Here is a 16626-nt window from a genome sequence, read left to right as displayed (position 1 = left end):
TCCCGTAAACATGATCAAAACATTCTTATTTTATCTCTTTCTCATAAATAGGTTTCCCGAAAGAATCCATAGAGCACTTTAATACATATCAAAACATGATCATTCTCAAAATCAACCACATATCTATAAAATATTATCCAAAAAGTATCATAATAAATAATGAAATTAAATAAATTAAATCTTATAATAGTTATTTTTTTCATAATTCTAAATTAAATATTCTAATTATTTTATAATAAATAAAAATGAAAATATAATAAAATATGTTAACTGATATTTTAAATAAAATATATTAAAATATTATAATCAAAAGAAATTTAATATTAAATCAAAATATTATATAAATCATAACTAAAATTATAATAAATATTCTGATATTAAATTTATTATATATTAAAATTAATTATATATTTGTATAATTGTATCAAAGAAATTGCTCTAGATTTTAGATTTTATTTATTATGTTTTATAATAAATAAAATCCAATATTAAATCAAAAGATTATAACAATCATAACTCAAATCTAGGTAAATATCTTTCATAATAATAAAAAATCCAATATTAAATCAAAAGATAATAAAAATTATAACTAAAATATTTATAAATTTTCTAATATTAAATTTAGTATATATTAAAATATTATAATCAAAAGAAATCCAGCATTAAATCAAAAGAGTATAAAAATCATAACTAAAATTATAATAAATATTCTTATATTAAATATTTGTATCAAAGAAATTATTACAGATTTTAGATTTTAGTTATTATGTTTTATAATCAAAAGATATCTAATATTAATTTAAAAGATTATAATAATTATAACTCAAATCATAATAAATAATTTGATATTAAATTTTTAAAATTAATTAAATATTTTTATCAAAGAAACTGATACAGATTTTATATTTTATTTACTATATTTTATAATCAAAAGAAATCCAATATTAAATTAAAAGATAATAAAAAATATAACTAAAATCATAATAAATTTTCTAATATTAAATTTAGTATATATTAAAATTAATTCAATATTTATATTTAAGAAATTGTTACACATTTTAAATATATATTTTAAAGTTTTTATTTATTAAATTAATTGAAAATAAATTATATTTTATCACTTTTTAATAAAGTAAGTGAATGATAATAAATTAACTAAAATTTTTAAATATATTTTAATTAAAAATATTTTTTTTATCAATACAATGACTAAAAGTATTATAATAAATAATGAAATTAAATAAACTAAATCTTATAATGGTTATTTTTTAATAATACTAAATTAAATATTCTAATTATTTTATAATAAATTAAAATAAAAAGATAATAAAATATTTTAACTGGTATTTCAAATAAAACACATTAAAATATTATAATCAAAAGAAATCCAGTATTAAATCAAAAGATTATAAAAATCATAATTAAAATTATAATAAATATTTTGATATTAAATATTTGTATAAAGATATTGCTACATATTTTAGATTTTATTTATTATATTTTATAATCAAAAGATATCTAATATTAAATCAAAAGATTATAATAATTATAACTCAAATCCAAATAAATATTTTGATATTAAATTTATTATATATTAAAATTAATTAAATATTTTTATCAAAGAAACTAATACAAATTTTAGATTTTATTTACTATGTTTTATAATCAAAAGAAATCCAATATTAAATTATAAGATAATAAAAATTATAAGCTTATGTATTATATACATATTACTTTCCCAAGAATACTAAGAAATCAAGTTGGTATAATGGTATGGCTGCTGGCTTATAGCCCCCACAACCAGTGATCGAATCCTAGCTTTGTAGTATTAGCGACCGAATTTAATTCGGTCGCAATTCTTTGATAATTATTTTTAAAATTGGTCGCTAATTCCGTCGCAAATTATATTTTCATGAAACACAAGTAAATAGCGACCGATTTAGCGACCGATTTTCTCGCTACCACTCTAATCCGTCGCTAATTCGGTCGCAAAACAGCGACTGAAAAATTTCAGTCGCTAAATCGGTCGCTAAACAACGACTGATAAATTTCGGTCACTAAATCGGTCGCTATTTTAATCGGTCGCTAAACAGCGATCGATAAAATTCAGTCGCTAATTTCGGTCGCTATTTTGTATTTTTCTTGTAGTGAATAGACTTAAACGAAATCTTTACTCAAAAGACTCAAATTGCACATACACTCAAAGCTCTCTTGTTTAAATATTGACGCGCACGCGAAGAAATTTGAAATTTGTAGATATTTTACGTCGGACCTCGTAGGGACCAACGTAAATTGGAAAATCTACGTCAGACACAAGCTATATCCGACGTAGATTTTCTTTTTTACGTTAGCCCCTATGAGGTCCGACGTAAAAAACTTAATTATAATTATAAAAGTGCTATCACATTTTTTTAACGTCAGATTTTTCTTTTTTCGACGAGAATAAAGTGACATAAATTACCCTTTTTTCTACTAGTATATCCACAATTACATGTTTGAGTCACATTATTTAGTTATTTTTAGTTGAAGTATCCTTCCCTCCTCCTAGGTGTTTAGGTCTAGGATGCAATTTGGACCAAGATGAATTGGATCATGATGAGTAGGTTTATTTACTTCAATCTAGAGCAATACTAAAATTGATCTTAAAATCTATTTGGATACAAACTAGAAACATTTTTAGAAACTTCTTTACAAAAAATAAAGAATAGTTTTCGGTAGAAAAATTCTCATCTATGTTTTTAAACATGTATCTACTCTTATTCTATAAGTTATAGTCAAATTTTGCATATATAGTCAGGTAAGTAGTGTTTTTCTTTTATTTGACAATATATTCCGCTATAAGATGACACAAAGCTTTTTGCTGGAATACAAAAACAACATAATCGAATTACCCTTTTTTCTATTTCTTTTTCATTCTGGTATCGACAGACGTGATTGCAAAAATAGCTACCAGAGACGTGAAGTATTATGCTTGAAAAATCAACAAGGAATACGTACGTAGTCATCACACACATATTAGTCTTATCCGAATCCTATTCCCTTATGCATACCTCAGCTTACTTACTGTTACAAGAACATTCCACACAGCATCATATACCCCCAATAGTATAATAATCATTAAAAAGTTCCAAGTTCCTAGTGTCGTTTTTATGATTAAATCAGATAATTGCCAATATATATTTGATCACATTCATCGTCAAGTATGTATTAATATCTAAAGGAATAGTGATTAATCGGTTGCTATCTGCTCTAAACAATTGTGCTAAACGTGGTTCTTGATAACTTAATTTGCATCCAACTCTATTAAAAGAAGCCAGGTGTTGCTTGATCCACTCAGTCTTCTTGATATACCTGATAAACATTATATTAGATAATTTTGTTTAGATGGACTTGTTATATATGCTACACTTTTAAACAGACATTTTTGACAACAGGTATTGAAAACGAAAAAGAAATTCTCTTTTTAATTATCAGATGAAGTTACGTGGGTAGAAGTACCACAATCATCATTTTCAGCAGTCTTTGTCGTTTTGTATTCGTACTCTAATTAGCACCTTAAGTAGTATTATTTGTTGCCAAGCAAACATCTAGTCAGTAGTCACTAAACATCAATTTAGAATGACAAAATAAAAATAAAAAATAAAAAAATAACAATGAAAAAATCATTAAAATGTGGGTGTATCAAAATTAAGTTTGTACACTCTACAATTTGTATTTTAATTAAATTTTAATAATTTAATCATAAAATTAAAAATTCTTAATATTTAGTTTCAAATTTTAAATTTTTATAAAATTTGGATATAATATTTCGTTATATAAATCCAAATCAACATATAAATTATTTTTTTAATTATTCATCAAAATTAATAAAATAATTTTTAAATTTTTAAAAAATTTATAAGTTTGATCTTTATTAAAAAATTTTAATTTACATAAATCATAAATTATTGGATAAAGTAAACAAATTTATGCGAGTGGTATTTTTGATTAGTTTAATGATAAAAACAAAGAAGAAAACAACTACGAAATGAAATAGAAAACGTACACCTGATTGGTTAGTTTGGTCTAAAGTTTTGGTACGATCCAAAAGGAAAACAGAGAATATCTCATGCCTTAAATATAGGTTCTTCTGTTTTTTTATTTTCTCTGCTTAATTATATACATTCTAAGCACACCGAGACAATGGTGGACAACACCGCCAGAAAATGTTCTATTAAGGTTGTTGCTGTTGCTGCGGGTGAAGCGCACACTCTCCTTCTTACCGGTAACTAACTCTTCAACGTGTGAGAGTCATGTATTATTTTTGAAAGCATCATTGATTTCACCAAATTAATTTCTGCTATAGAATCTAATTAAACATCTTTAGTAGATCTTTTCTACCAACTAAGATTTTTTGGTACACATATTAAATATGAGATCTTATGTAAAAAAACTGAGTCGGACCACAGAAACCATGGACATGTTAGTGTGCGAGAATCGTATATTACTATGTTTTCATTTCCGTATATTGTTTGTTCATTGCACTTTCTATTGTTACTTGTTATTATTAAAGGAAATCTTTTTTTTTTTTATTTATAATTTTGGTGAGTAGGGGATGGACATGTGTATTCTTGGGGAAGAGGAATACTGGGGCGACTTGGTGGAGGCTCTGAACACGACCAGCATTTTCCGGTTCAGGTCAACTTTGGTTCAGAAGAAGACTCTGTCAGAATAGTGGGAATTGCCGCGGGTGCTTATCATAGTCTTGCACTGGCAGGTTCTAACATTTTAAACTTATTACCTGTCCATGTGGTTCAACATGAGAAATGGCACTAACATATTATTTAACACACTATTTTAAACATATTATTAGTTAAAATTTATAAAAGAAATATAAATTTCGATGAGTTTTATATTCTATTTAATTTTTTTTCCTGATTTTATAGGTTTTAGTAAATTCAAATCTGAGTATATTAAGAAAAGTGCATAAGAGAATGGGATGTTAGGATTTTTTTATTTTAATAAAATGCATTTTTTAATTTGTCTTTAGTTGTGAGGATTTTTACTTTTTTAATATTTTTATATATTTTTAAAATTTTAATTCTCATGTATTAGTTTTAAATAATCTTTATTATTTAACATTATTTAATTTATACATGTTACATTAGTGGTTATCTTGATATCTTACAGCAAAAAAGAAAAAGTGATCAACTTGATAAATGTCACATTATTAGAAAATAGTAATAGAGATTATTTTTAAAATTTATTAAAAAAAACTGAATTAAGAAAAAAAAATTCACTTCTAAAATCAAAGTTTTCCGTATAATTATAAGTATTAATAAACATATTACCGCCTTAATTTTTAGTTTTCACATCTTATTGGACTATATAGTTGGTCAGTCTCTGCATAACAAAAATTCTAGTTTTAATATTTTTTGTAATAAACTATAAAACTTGATCGTGTATTATGTAGAAATTGACGAGATCATAATTATGTGGTACTCTTGAACTGTGAAATATTTTTTTCCTATTTTAAGCTAATGGGAATGTAAAAATATTAGGGAACAAATAAAGTCATATATCATTAAACTATAAAGAGAAAGAAATATTTATAAAATACACATAGTCTTCATTTTAAGGAATGACCAAAAATAAAATTTTTGAAAATTTAAATCTAAAATAAGTAATATCACATTAATGTTTGAATTCCGAGTGGTAAAAAAAAAAATAATAATAAATTATGTGATGAAAAAGAAGGGTTATTATACCTACTTTTCTTTTCGGAACTTTTTAAGTTTTTCTTTTTTATGATCGGAACTTTTTAAGTTATAGGGGAAAAAACCATTGAAAATTCATTAGAAAATATGTGTAGCTTAGCTTATGTTTTATTCTCCTCTTGTTTGATATGATACTTTATTTATATCTCAACTAGACAAATAGTTCACCATTCTTTTTAAAAGGATAAGTTATCATTTTTGATTATTCGTAAGGTGCAAGTTTTCATGACCTCATGTAGTTATAAATTGGCTTTGAAGATTGTTATTCATGCTAAAATGATAAGTAGATGTGCTTGATAAATTGTCCAGTGTTGAAATTTGCTTTTTTTATTTTTATTTTTGGGTATCATATGAACAGACTCTTGCCTTGTTATTAAAATGAACATAATTTAGATCAAGTTCCTTCAACAAATCAAATATCGACATGGATATTTTTTCTAATTCAATAAAATATTCTTAATGGAGGCTATTTAATGTTGGAATTTATACATTGTCTGAAGTGCAGAGAAGTGAAATATATATATATATATATATATATATATATATATATATATATATATATATATATATATATATATATATATATTTTTTTTTTTTTTTTTATTTTTTTTATTTTTTTTTTCCTGGTGATCTTGCTAAGTTCAACATTGTCACATTACTTGGAAGCAGGGGCAAGTGAATCTTCACCCTTACTATTTGGAGACACAAACTCAAGAGGCATAATTATTATTAAGATTGAATACTAAATACATTATTTGGATTTTTTCTGCTTCTTGTTTGGTAATTAAATATGGAAATGACCTAAAATGTCTTCAGGGTTGCAATCTGGTAAAATAAAATGAATAGTTATCTAGTGCAAACTTATGGCAACAGCATGTTACATTTAAATGGAATTTAAAGATTCTTCCCCTATCTAATTGTTCTTTTGCTACTTTTGTGTTAACAGATGATGGATCTGTTTGGTGCTGGGGCTACAATATATGTATCCTTAAAATGCTTGAAATCCCTTGATGGAATTAAATTTAAGAAATCCCTTGTTCCGTTGTTCTTAGTTATTAAAAATCAACTTATTAATATTGTTTATCAACATCCTTGACTATTATACGGATGGTCAACTTGGTATCAATGGAGAGGACTTCCATGGCAGAAAATATAGTGATGGAGATTATTCTGTAGTGCCCTGCTTATTGAATAAGTTTCTGGAGTTGCACCCCCCTGATTCTTCATCAACTGTTCCAGAAGCAGAAGGAAAAACATCGCTAAAGGTAAACTATTTGTTTTTTTTATATATAAAAAGTGTCTTAAAACCGGACTAATTTATGTTCGCAGAGTGTGACTTTAGTTAATCAAATATTATTTTACACTAAAGGAATTCAATATAGGAGTTCAAGTCGACCCTGTATCCTAATCAAATATTATTTTAAACTAAAGGAATTCAACATAGGAGTTTCAAGTCGACCCTGTATCCTATTTATGTTTGTTTTAAAACAAAAAGTAAGTCAAGGTTTGTGTCTCACAAAAATGTTTTGGACTGTTTCACAGATAATTGCTGTCAAAGCAGGAGGAATGATGTCTCTGGGTATAGACAATCTTGGGGCCTTATGGATGTGGGGAAATTGTCCTCAACAAAGCAAAGAACTTGGCTTCTCTCTTATAAGTAATTTCACTCCAACACCAGTGTGGGATTTTCATGGTCACACTGTGGTTCAAGTTGCATGTGGAAATGAACATGTTGTGGCACTTGTTACTGGTGGAGAATCATACAAGGGTGTGGATGATCTAGTGTGCTACTCTTGGGGTAACAACAGCCATGGCCAATTAGGCTTAGGGGACACCAAGAACAGGCCACGACCAGAAGTGGTGAAAATGAAAACATTTGATCTTGAGTCCCCTTGTGCAATTTATGAGGTAGCATGTGGTGCCTTTCACACTGCTTTGCTCACCCGCAATAAGAGGCCTAGTGACACATTACAAAGCACATGCTGGACATTTGGCCTTGGTGATAATGGACAACTTGGACATGGAACAACACAAAGCACATTGCTTCCTGAGCCTGTTAAAGAATTGCCACAAAATGTGTATCTTGTTTCTATTGACTGTGGCTTGTTTCATACTTGTGTTGTATCCTCTGAGGGGGATGTGTGGTCATGGGGAATGGAGAAGGGTCTTGGCTTATGCCCGGATGATAGTTATGGTGGAACAGATTCTGGTGATGCTCTTTCTCCTCTTCTTGTTTCATGCAATCCACACCAACCTAAATTTCCAGAACCAGTTCAAGTTGCATGTGGGGCTGCTCATACTGTTATTGTTGCACAAGAGGGGTATAAGCTCTGGTCTTGGGGTAGAGGAAGGAGTGGAGTTCTTGGAAATGGTAATGATGTTTTTTTTTTCATTGTTTTTTTGTGGGATATATTTTTTCAAGAACGTGATATTACTTCCATCCCTAATTATAACACTCTTTCAATTAAATTTCATCTTTTAAAAAAAAATTACTTAATTTACTTAAGAACATTAAATTTGTTGATAATTTAATATATTTTTTAAAACTAACCTTTCTTTCAACTTAAGTATTTATTATCTTTTATTTATAAGAATTGTTAATTAAATAAAAGTATTCTAGAAAAAAAATATGATCAATGCAACCAATAATTAGAGGGAGGCCTTATAAAAAGGTATATGCAAAAAAAATAAAAATAAAAAGGTCTTATATATAAGGACATGATAGTATTTTATTGTGTAATGAGTATTTATATACATTAGTATGATATTGACTATTTTGCTCTTAAAGTCTCATTGATTTGCTTTTAGTATCACCCAAAAGGCATCATACCAATAGATATTTGTGGTGCTTATAAACTTATGTTTCTCCTCTTATTATAATAATATGAGACTTTGTTTGTATCTTATCAGGTAAAACTATGGATAATTACACGCCCACTACAGTGTTATGGCCTCCACTTGTAGAAGATTTCAAACAAGAGGAACTACATAGCTCAAATAAGCACAATAAAAATGAGGCTAAAGATGTCATAGAAACAAATGAGAGATTATCTTCAGCATTGAAAGAACTGAAGTTGCTTCAAACAAAGTTATCTGTGATGGAAAAATATGCTAGTATTCTTCATGGTTCTATCTTTGGGGAACCCTTTGGTGAGCAAGATATCCATGCTTCATTAGAAAATTCAAGTGTATCTGATATAACAAAGGAATGGGAGAACATGTTAGAGGCAGCAGATCGTACAAAGCTAATTAAGTTGGAAATGCTCTACCAAAACATGCTTACAGGTGTGAAAGATAAACTGATGAAAAGAAGGATCAAGGAGATTATAAATGAATGTCTACAATCTTCGCGAGTGGAAAATTAGTATATATACATGTAAAAAGAAAATCACTCTGGTCAAAGGATTGCACATGCATATTAATAGGCAATCTGTGCTCAAATTATTGTCTTGATATTTACTTTTGTACTTGTTATAATATCCTTGTAAGTCTCTCTTGTGTGAGAGTTCTGTACATAGTTGAGCAAAAATTACCCTCAATTTTTATGCCACAAAATGTTTAGATGTTATACTTAGTAGTTGTATCTATCTTTTTATTGGAGTATAACTTGCTCATTACTCCTCTTAGTCTATTGGTTTTATGCTCGATTATTATTTTGTGAGTTTATTTATGAAAATGTGAATTGTAACTCTTAAAGTTGAATTTAATGTCGAGAAGAGATAAATATTAGAAGGGGGATTGAATAGTATGTATCAAAAACTCATACTTTTTCATAGTGAAATAGTAACACTAGTCAGATGGAGTGTAAAGAGAAGTCAGATAGGACATAAGGTATTATTTGTTGAGATGATGGGACATCTTGAAGACTCCTAAAGAATGTTTTAATTTTGATGATATATTTTATAGATGTTTCTTAAGCCTGTGAAAAAGGATATTGTATTGATTGTAATATATATAGGCATGTGTTTGTGTTTGTGTTTGTTTATAATTGATGATGATGATGAGTGTTTAATTCAATAAGTAATCAAACTTTTTAAGAATCTAAGAACTTGATTATATAATATTTCCATGTATAAACATAAAGTAATAGATTATCATGAAAAGGCAATTTACTACCAAGTGTTTAAACATAGAAATATGACTTAATTCAAACAAGAGTTTTCAAGATAACATTGTTAATCAATTACCATTCAAGGTAATAGATTATCAAGTCTGTTACTGGAAAAGGATATTCAAATATCCTCTATGTTAATAGATTATCAGAGCTAGTAATAGATTAAAACAGAACCTCTTGCTTGAAATAAGGCTGAAAAATCAAGATTTTCATCGGGATAATCAATTACCAGAGGAGATAATCAATTACCACAGAATGAAACACAATTCTAGGTTCTGAGAAGCTTGGGATAATCGATTACCAAGTCGCATAATCGATTACATTGACACGTGTTCAAAATTCAATTTTTAGATGAATTGGTAATCAAAATATTAGGTAACATATTACTTGCATTATGACTTAGATCTCTTAGCCATATTAGGTACCATATTAAGTAAAAGGAGATTGTTAGATCAAAAGATAATCTTAGATCTCTTAGCCATAATGTTTTAATGATAACAAATACAAACTTTTTTAGAAATTTTTTTAAAATCATTCAATAAGAAGAATGCTCTTTGTAGGACAAATACACTAAGACAATCTATTATCTTGACATAAGTGTCTAACAGACAAAATACTTCCTCTACAAGATATTTACTTGAAATTAATATCATTTATGACGTTTGATAATTAAATCAATCTTTTGTGTATAATATTCCTTAACAGATCAAAGCAAAACAACTTCCTCAATACCTACAATGACAAAAGAGAAGAAATAGAAATACATGCCTTGTGTTAGAAAAAGACGTGTGGATCTTATGAATCACAAAAATTTTCAAAGAAAATTGTTTTGAACTAAGACACGCATAGCTCCACATTTTCGATACCTAAAATGTGATAATTAACTTCCTTAATTAGATCAGAAGTGACTATTTGGTGAAAGCATTTAATGCACCAATAGACACTTCTCTCCACAAGGAACAAAGATGAAGACAAATGAAACAAGCTTGTGAGAGACGCTTAAGGATTTGTAACAATCATCTTCATTGAAACTCTATAAAAGGATGTTTGAATTTCATAAAGAAGAGAGAAATCAATTATTGTAAAAATTATATTCTGTTTTTGTAAAAAGTCTCTACACTTAATTATTCGTATCATGTCTTGATAGTAAGACCAAACAACATAGTTAGCTTACCCAACTTTAAAAGAATACTTGTTGGTTTAAACTTGGAAAGGTTTGTCTGTAAAAGAATACTCGATTGTTAAAGCTTGGAAAGGCTTTTTGTTGAAAGAATACTTGGGTAGTTGATTGAAGAGACAAGTTAAAGAATACTTAAGTTTGAACCAGAAGTAGCTTGGTAAAAGAATACTTGTATCTTTGCATAAGATAGTGGAACTTGATCTGGTTAAATTAAGAATTGGACGTAGTCTCGATGATTGAAATGAACTAGTAAAAAAATACTCTGTTTAGTTTTTTTTACCTATTTTCCTACACTTCTTTATAAAGTTACTACTTTATTATTTATGAAAAGTGAGATTTTGATTGACATTATTCAACCCCCCTTCTAGTGTCTTTTCTTTCTTCGTAGAGCCTTTATTGAAGCAACACAACACATTTTGCTAAAGTCCCTTTAATTTCTTCACAAGTCCAAGAAGTTCTAATAGTACCATTTGCACCAACTACTGAAACTGTGGTTCCTTTTATGGACCATTATTGTGTTTGACATGCAAGTATTGAGGTAGTCTCACAACATGTTGAAGAAATTGTAGGAACATCAACTACAATAGTAGATGACATTGCATCGTCTACCCTTGACATTGGTGCAATTGATGTTGAACCATTGAATGTGGATGCGACATTGGTGGAGCTTGATCCAACTTCGTCCTAGTAAATGATTATCACTAGAGATCACCTTACTTCAATTTGGAGGTATCCCTATCATAAAGACGAGTGATGGATTGTGTTCTACCCTTATACTAAAATGGTGACAAAAGTGAAGCCCTTTAATTTATATGGTTATCATCGTTTAGATGATCAAATTGTTGTTAGAAAAGAATGGCACAATCGAAGAGAGGGGGTGAATTGGATTCTATGACCCTTTAAAAAATTTCAGAGTATTTAGGATCTTTATTTCACTTAAACTTTTCTAAGACTGAATTTTCAATGAAGTTTCTTCAAAGACTTGCTTATAGAAAAATGAATGCTATATGCTTCCTTGATTACAAAATAATGAGGTTCAAATGTAATGCTCTAATTCAGATTAAACCATCAATATTCACACACACATGTTAATCAAGAATTATCTTCTTTAATGTTCAACCAAGATATTACTCAAAGTAAAAGATAAAGGTAGAAGAAGATTGCACAAGTCTTTTATACTGGTTCATCCACTCTACATGTGACCTACAGTCAGTCCTCAATCAGCACCTGATCAAGATTTGTTCCACTATCTCAATGAAGAAGGTTTACAAACATACCACACATGCATATACTTCAACACCAAAGATAACCACTTTCTTGACCCCAAGAAAGCACCCCTTGTAGAAACCCACTACAAGAATCCCTACCACTTGAGAAACCCTTCTCAAGATTTTTACACGTATTCACAAAGAATAAAGGAACGAATTCACCTGGAATTCAGAAGCAAATCTTAATCTTCCCCTTTCAAGAATGTGATGATGATGATGATCCTTTCTCAAAGTTTATTTTCACAAACGTTTTTCTGCTTGGATTCACAAAGAAAACTCTCCAAGATTGTCACAAAGACTCCACAAAAACGCTTTTCTAAATTTGATTCTCAATTCTAACTCTGTTCTGAAGTTTCTAAAAGTTTAAACTATTTATAAAAGTTTCAGAACCAGATAATCGATTATTTTAAAAAATAATCGATTATTTTGTTCTTCAAGCTTTCTGGAAACCAACCAAGAATAATATAATCGATTATTTTGCTGGATAATCGATTATTCCAGAGAGTTATTTCTGGGATAATCGATTATTTGGCAAATAATCGATTATTGTAGCAAGGCATCCCATTCTGCCTGTTGCTGGAATAATCGATTATATTTAATGATAATCGATTATTTTGAGTTAGTTTTCAAAACTTCGTTTTAAGTCTCAAAATAACTTTCTAGTCTTTTTAACTCATCATCACACACTCTCTAATTAGTTTAGATATAGATTTTGCTTATGCACACAGCACACACAACATATAAACTCATTCAAAACAATTTATATACTAATCCTTATTACATAGCATTCTCTTTGACTTTGTTTTTGTCTTCTAAGTTGTTGTTGTTTGTTGTTGTCCTTGACACACATTTTGTGATCATCAAAACTCCTTTAAGCTTCAGAGATAATCTTGACCTCATCAAGTTCAGGCTCCTCTAAGCTCAACAATTGTGACACTATTCTCCCCTGAATAATCAAACAAAAGAATTTAAATAATTAAGAAAATAAATTAAAAACCTTTCATAATTTTTTTTTCTAAGCATCAATATTCAATAAAAGGGTTCACAATCTATTCCTACAACTTTATTAAGCAACATAGTAAACAATATATAAAATTAAAAATAAGGCACAAACCACCCTTTTTAAGAAAATCCCAACAATTAAACAAAAAAAAAAGCTATAGTCCAAGTGAAATCTATTATAAACTAATTTCTTGTCCTAATATCAAACTAATCAGAGCAAGACCTTTCTTTATGTCTCTTCCTCATCAAACACATCTTTGTGCACATGTACTAGTCTTGCACCCAAACATAAACGTACAAATATAGGGAGTGAGAATACATCTCATCCGCACACAACAAATATAAGGTACATAGGTAGACACACACAATTATAACATCAATCACATTTCACACACATATAAGCATCCTTTTATACAATTACTATAATCATTTCCATGCATTCATTCATCATATGCACCTAACAAGTCATACAATATATCTGAATCATAATTAAGACTTTTGCAATGCATGCTCCTAACTTTATATGCTTGTGGTCTCAATCTCCTTATTGTAGAGAATGCAAATTAGCTTAAGAGTAATATAATAGAACTACCCCATCAAATAGTGTAGGGACCACCCATCAATATTGATCCTCCAAACCACCTTAACTAGGGGATGTCTATTAGGATTCTATCAAAGTGTTATAGTTGGTCATGGTAGTCTCTCATTCCTGTTAGAGGTTTTCCCACCATAATACTCTTTGGGACACAAGTAGATGATCTATGATATCGCACCTGCATAGACTCACACTATCATACAAAACAAAGTATGAATGCATGAACTCAATACAACAACACAATAAGCATACTCAACTTGTCAAGTGCTAGTCCACAACACTGGACTTATTCATCATATCTCATTGTTAATATTCTCACAGTATACAATAATTCAATTCGTCATTTTCTAGTTCATAGTATGAGACTTATTCATCGTATCTCATCACATTACTCATAGTACTTCAACGTATCATACATCTTTATAACTTCTCATACAACATGTTCACACAACATAACATTATACATTATTATTACTCATTATTCATCCATCACGTATTATAGAGTTCATCATTATAACATCATTATTATAACATCTCAATCATAACCTCATCATCATCATCAAACCTAAAACATCATAATATTGTACTCTATGATTACTTATATCACATATAGGTACTTAAATAATAAAACAACTCAAAAATATAACTCATAAATTATCTCTTTTTATCTCAAGTTTCTATGATGTGTGGTTTAAGTGTGTTATCTAAAGATGAATCTATGATATCAAATTGATCTTAATTTTATTAGAAATTTAAGATAATTATCTATAACTTTTATGTTGACTTCAAGAGTTGATTTTATTGTCTAATATTTTTAAAAATTACAAATCTATAGTATTTAATCTTAACTTTGACAACTTGATATTTACTCACTATTTAGATCATAACTTGAGTTATAGACCTCCTTTTTAGGTGATTCTAGTGGGATTAGAAAGCTACCATCCTAGCCTATAACTTTTATGAATACCACAAAACTTAATTCAATCATCTAAGGGTCCTCGCAATGCTTATACGTCTTAGACATTATGTTTCACACATAGAACATGAGACTTAGAGCTGTCAAAACGGGCCAGTCCGGCCCATGTGGGCCGGCCCACTTTGGCCCACCTTAAAAACGGGCCAACCCAACCCGGCCCACTTTTTATTTTTTTAGAATTTTTATGGCCCGGCCCGGCCCACCACGGGTTGGTGGGTCAAACGGGCCAGCCCACCAACCCACCAAAAAAAAACAAAATTTCAAATTTCAAATAACATAATAATCATACAATTAACATTATTAATAGTCATAAATCATAACTCATCATATAAAATTAAATACAAACCATGCTAAAAGTCCAAATAAAAAATATCAATGTTCCATCATACAAAATTAACTACAAACCATAATCAAAGTCCAACTCCAAAATAAAAAGTTTCAATGTCTCATCATACAAAATTAACTACAAACCATAATCAAACTCCAAACTTCAAAATAAAAAGCTTCAATATTTTATCATACGAAAGTCTTGCAAAATAAACTTAATTAGAATCTTGCACGGAAATGTCAATAACAATTTCTTCTCTTTGCACATCCATTTTATCTCCATCTACAAATAGGGAAAAAAAGTGTTAGGATGAGTTATTGTAAAAATAAATAAGAAAATTTTCATTATAAAAATTACCTAATTCTTCAAAACCATGTAACCAATTTTGGGTTAGAATGAGTAACTCTACATTTTCAGGAAGAATGGTAGAGCGATACTTAGTTAGCACTCGAGACCCAAGACTAAAAGCAGATTCACTAGCAACTGTAGTGATTGGAATACTCAGCACATCACAAGCCATCCGAGAGAGGTTTGGATAACGATCATGACGATCCCTCCAATAAGCTAACACATCTAACTTTTCATGAAACTTTGGATCAAGATTTCCTTCCTCCAAATATAGATCCAATTCAGATTTTCCATTAGCAGTAGCATTTTGGCTCAAATAATCAACATATTCCTAAGAGATTACAAAGAAAAATAAATTCAATATTCATTATTCAATGATAATTACTAAATAAAAATGAAATTAAATAAAGTACTTAAAAAAATTATTAACTTACATCAAAGGTATCAAGTACTTGCTCATCATCTGTATATGAAATTGGTTGTGGTGGAAGAAGAGACACATTAGAAGTTGAAGCATTTGACTCATTTGATTTTACTTTTTCATACTCTTCAAACAATTCATAAATTTTCTTTCTTAAAGCACTAATTTTCTCTTCAGAAGTTGAAGGCTCAATTTTTCTATAAGCAAACTGAATAGCTCCAAACTTCATTCGTGGGTCAAGAATAGCACCAATGGCAAGAATCTCACAATAATCATGCCAATACTTTGAAAACTTAGTCATCATTTTTGAAGTCATCTCTTTAATCACTAGATCTTCACACATAACAAATTCACGCAACAATTTTTCAATTTTCCAAACTTGCATAAAGTACCGATTAGATGTTGGATAAGTGGACCCTGATATCAAATTTGTCATGACAAAAAAAGGCTTTAAGAACTCGCACATTCTTGCAGCCCTATTCCACTCATCATCTGATGGGCAATGAACATAATTCCTATCTCGAATAGCCAAACAACCAAATGCACGTTTGTATTTAATTGCACTATCAAGCATAACATAAGTGGAATTCCATCTAGTGGGCACATCCATTCTCAAACCCACCTTAGTATCAATACCC

General features: G+C 28.9%; 2 protein-coding genes across 3 annotated transcripts; one reads left to right on the top strand and one right to left on the bottom strand.

Moving 5' to 3' along the window:
- The first annotated feature begins 4083 nt into the window (after nt 1-4083).
- On the top strand, nt 4084-9324 carry LOC109792174 (ultraviolet-B receptor UVR8). Its single transcript, XM_020351552.3, has 6 exons — nt 4084-4264; nt 4592-4756; nt 6703-6738; nt 6864-7021; nt 7299-8127; nt 8667-9324. Exons 1-6 carry the CDS (start codon nt 4183-4185, stop codon nt 9119-9121), a joined length of 1725 nt encoding a protein of 574 aa, XP_020207141.1. The 5' UTR covers nt 4084-4182; the 3' UTR covers nt 9122-9324.
- Nucleotides 9325-15220: 5896 nt separating this feature from the next.
- On the bottom strand, nt 15221-16321 carry LOC145951898 (zinc finger BED domain-containing protein DAYSLEEPER-like). 2 transcript variants are annotated; one of them, XM_083064080.1, is made up of 3 exons: nt 16002-16321; nt 15577-15898; nt 15221-15501 (listed from the first exon to the last, which is right to left on the bottom strand). In XM_083064080.1, the coding sequence occupies exons 1-3, from the start codon at nt 16302-16304 to the stop codon at nt 15434-15436; spliced, it is 693 nt and encodes a 230-aa protein (XP_082920206.1). In that variant the 5' UTR covers nt 16305-16321; the 3' UTR covers nt 15221-15433. The 2 variants fall into 2 exon arrangements, with proteins under 2 accessions (XP_082920206.1, XP_082920207.1); XM_083064081.1 differs by having other exon boundaries at nt 15629-15898.
- Between the last annotated feature and the right edge of the window lie 305 nt (nt 16322-16626).

The sequence above is a fragment of the Cajanus cajan genome, chromosome 9 (genome assembly GCF_000230855.2).
Source record: "Cajanus cajan strain Asha chromosome 9, NIPB_CcT2T_4, whole genome shotgun sequence".
NCBI lineage: Eukaryota > Viridiplantae > Streptophyta > Magnoliopsida > Fabales > Fabaceae > Cajanus > Cajanus cajan.
Note: the sequence above shows the minus strand (reverse complement) of the source record. Positions and strands in the feature narration are given on the sequence as shown.

Excerpts from the sequence above, each read along its gene's own strand:
- LOC145951898 (XM_083064080.1), bottom strand. The coding sequence starts at position 16,304 with ATGACTTCAAAAATGATGACTAAGTTTTCAAAGTATTGGCATGATTAT. Across the intron at positions 15,899-16,001 it reads AAGTACTTGATACCTTTGAT|GAATATGTTGATTATTTGAG; the intron begins GTAAGTTAATAA and ends GTAATCTCTTAG. Across the intron at positions 15,502-15,576 it reads ACATGGTTTTGAAGAATTAG|ATGGAGATAAAATGGATGTG; the intron begins GTAATTTTTATA and ends CCCTATTTGTAG.
- LOC109792174 (XM_020351552.3), top strand. The coding sequence starts at position 4,183 with ATGGTGGACAACACCGCCAGAAAATGTTCTATTAAGGTTGTTGCTGTT. Across the intron at positions 4,265-4,591 it reads GCACACTCTCCTTCTTACCG|GGGATGGACATGTGTATTCT; the intron begins GTAACTAACTCT and ends TTTGGTGAGTAG. Across the intron at positions 4,757-6,702 it reads TCATAGTCTTGCACTGGCAG|ATGATGGATCTGTTTGGTGC; the intron begins GTTCTAACATTT and ends TTGTGTTAACAG.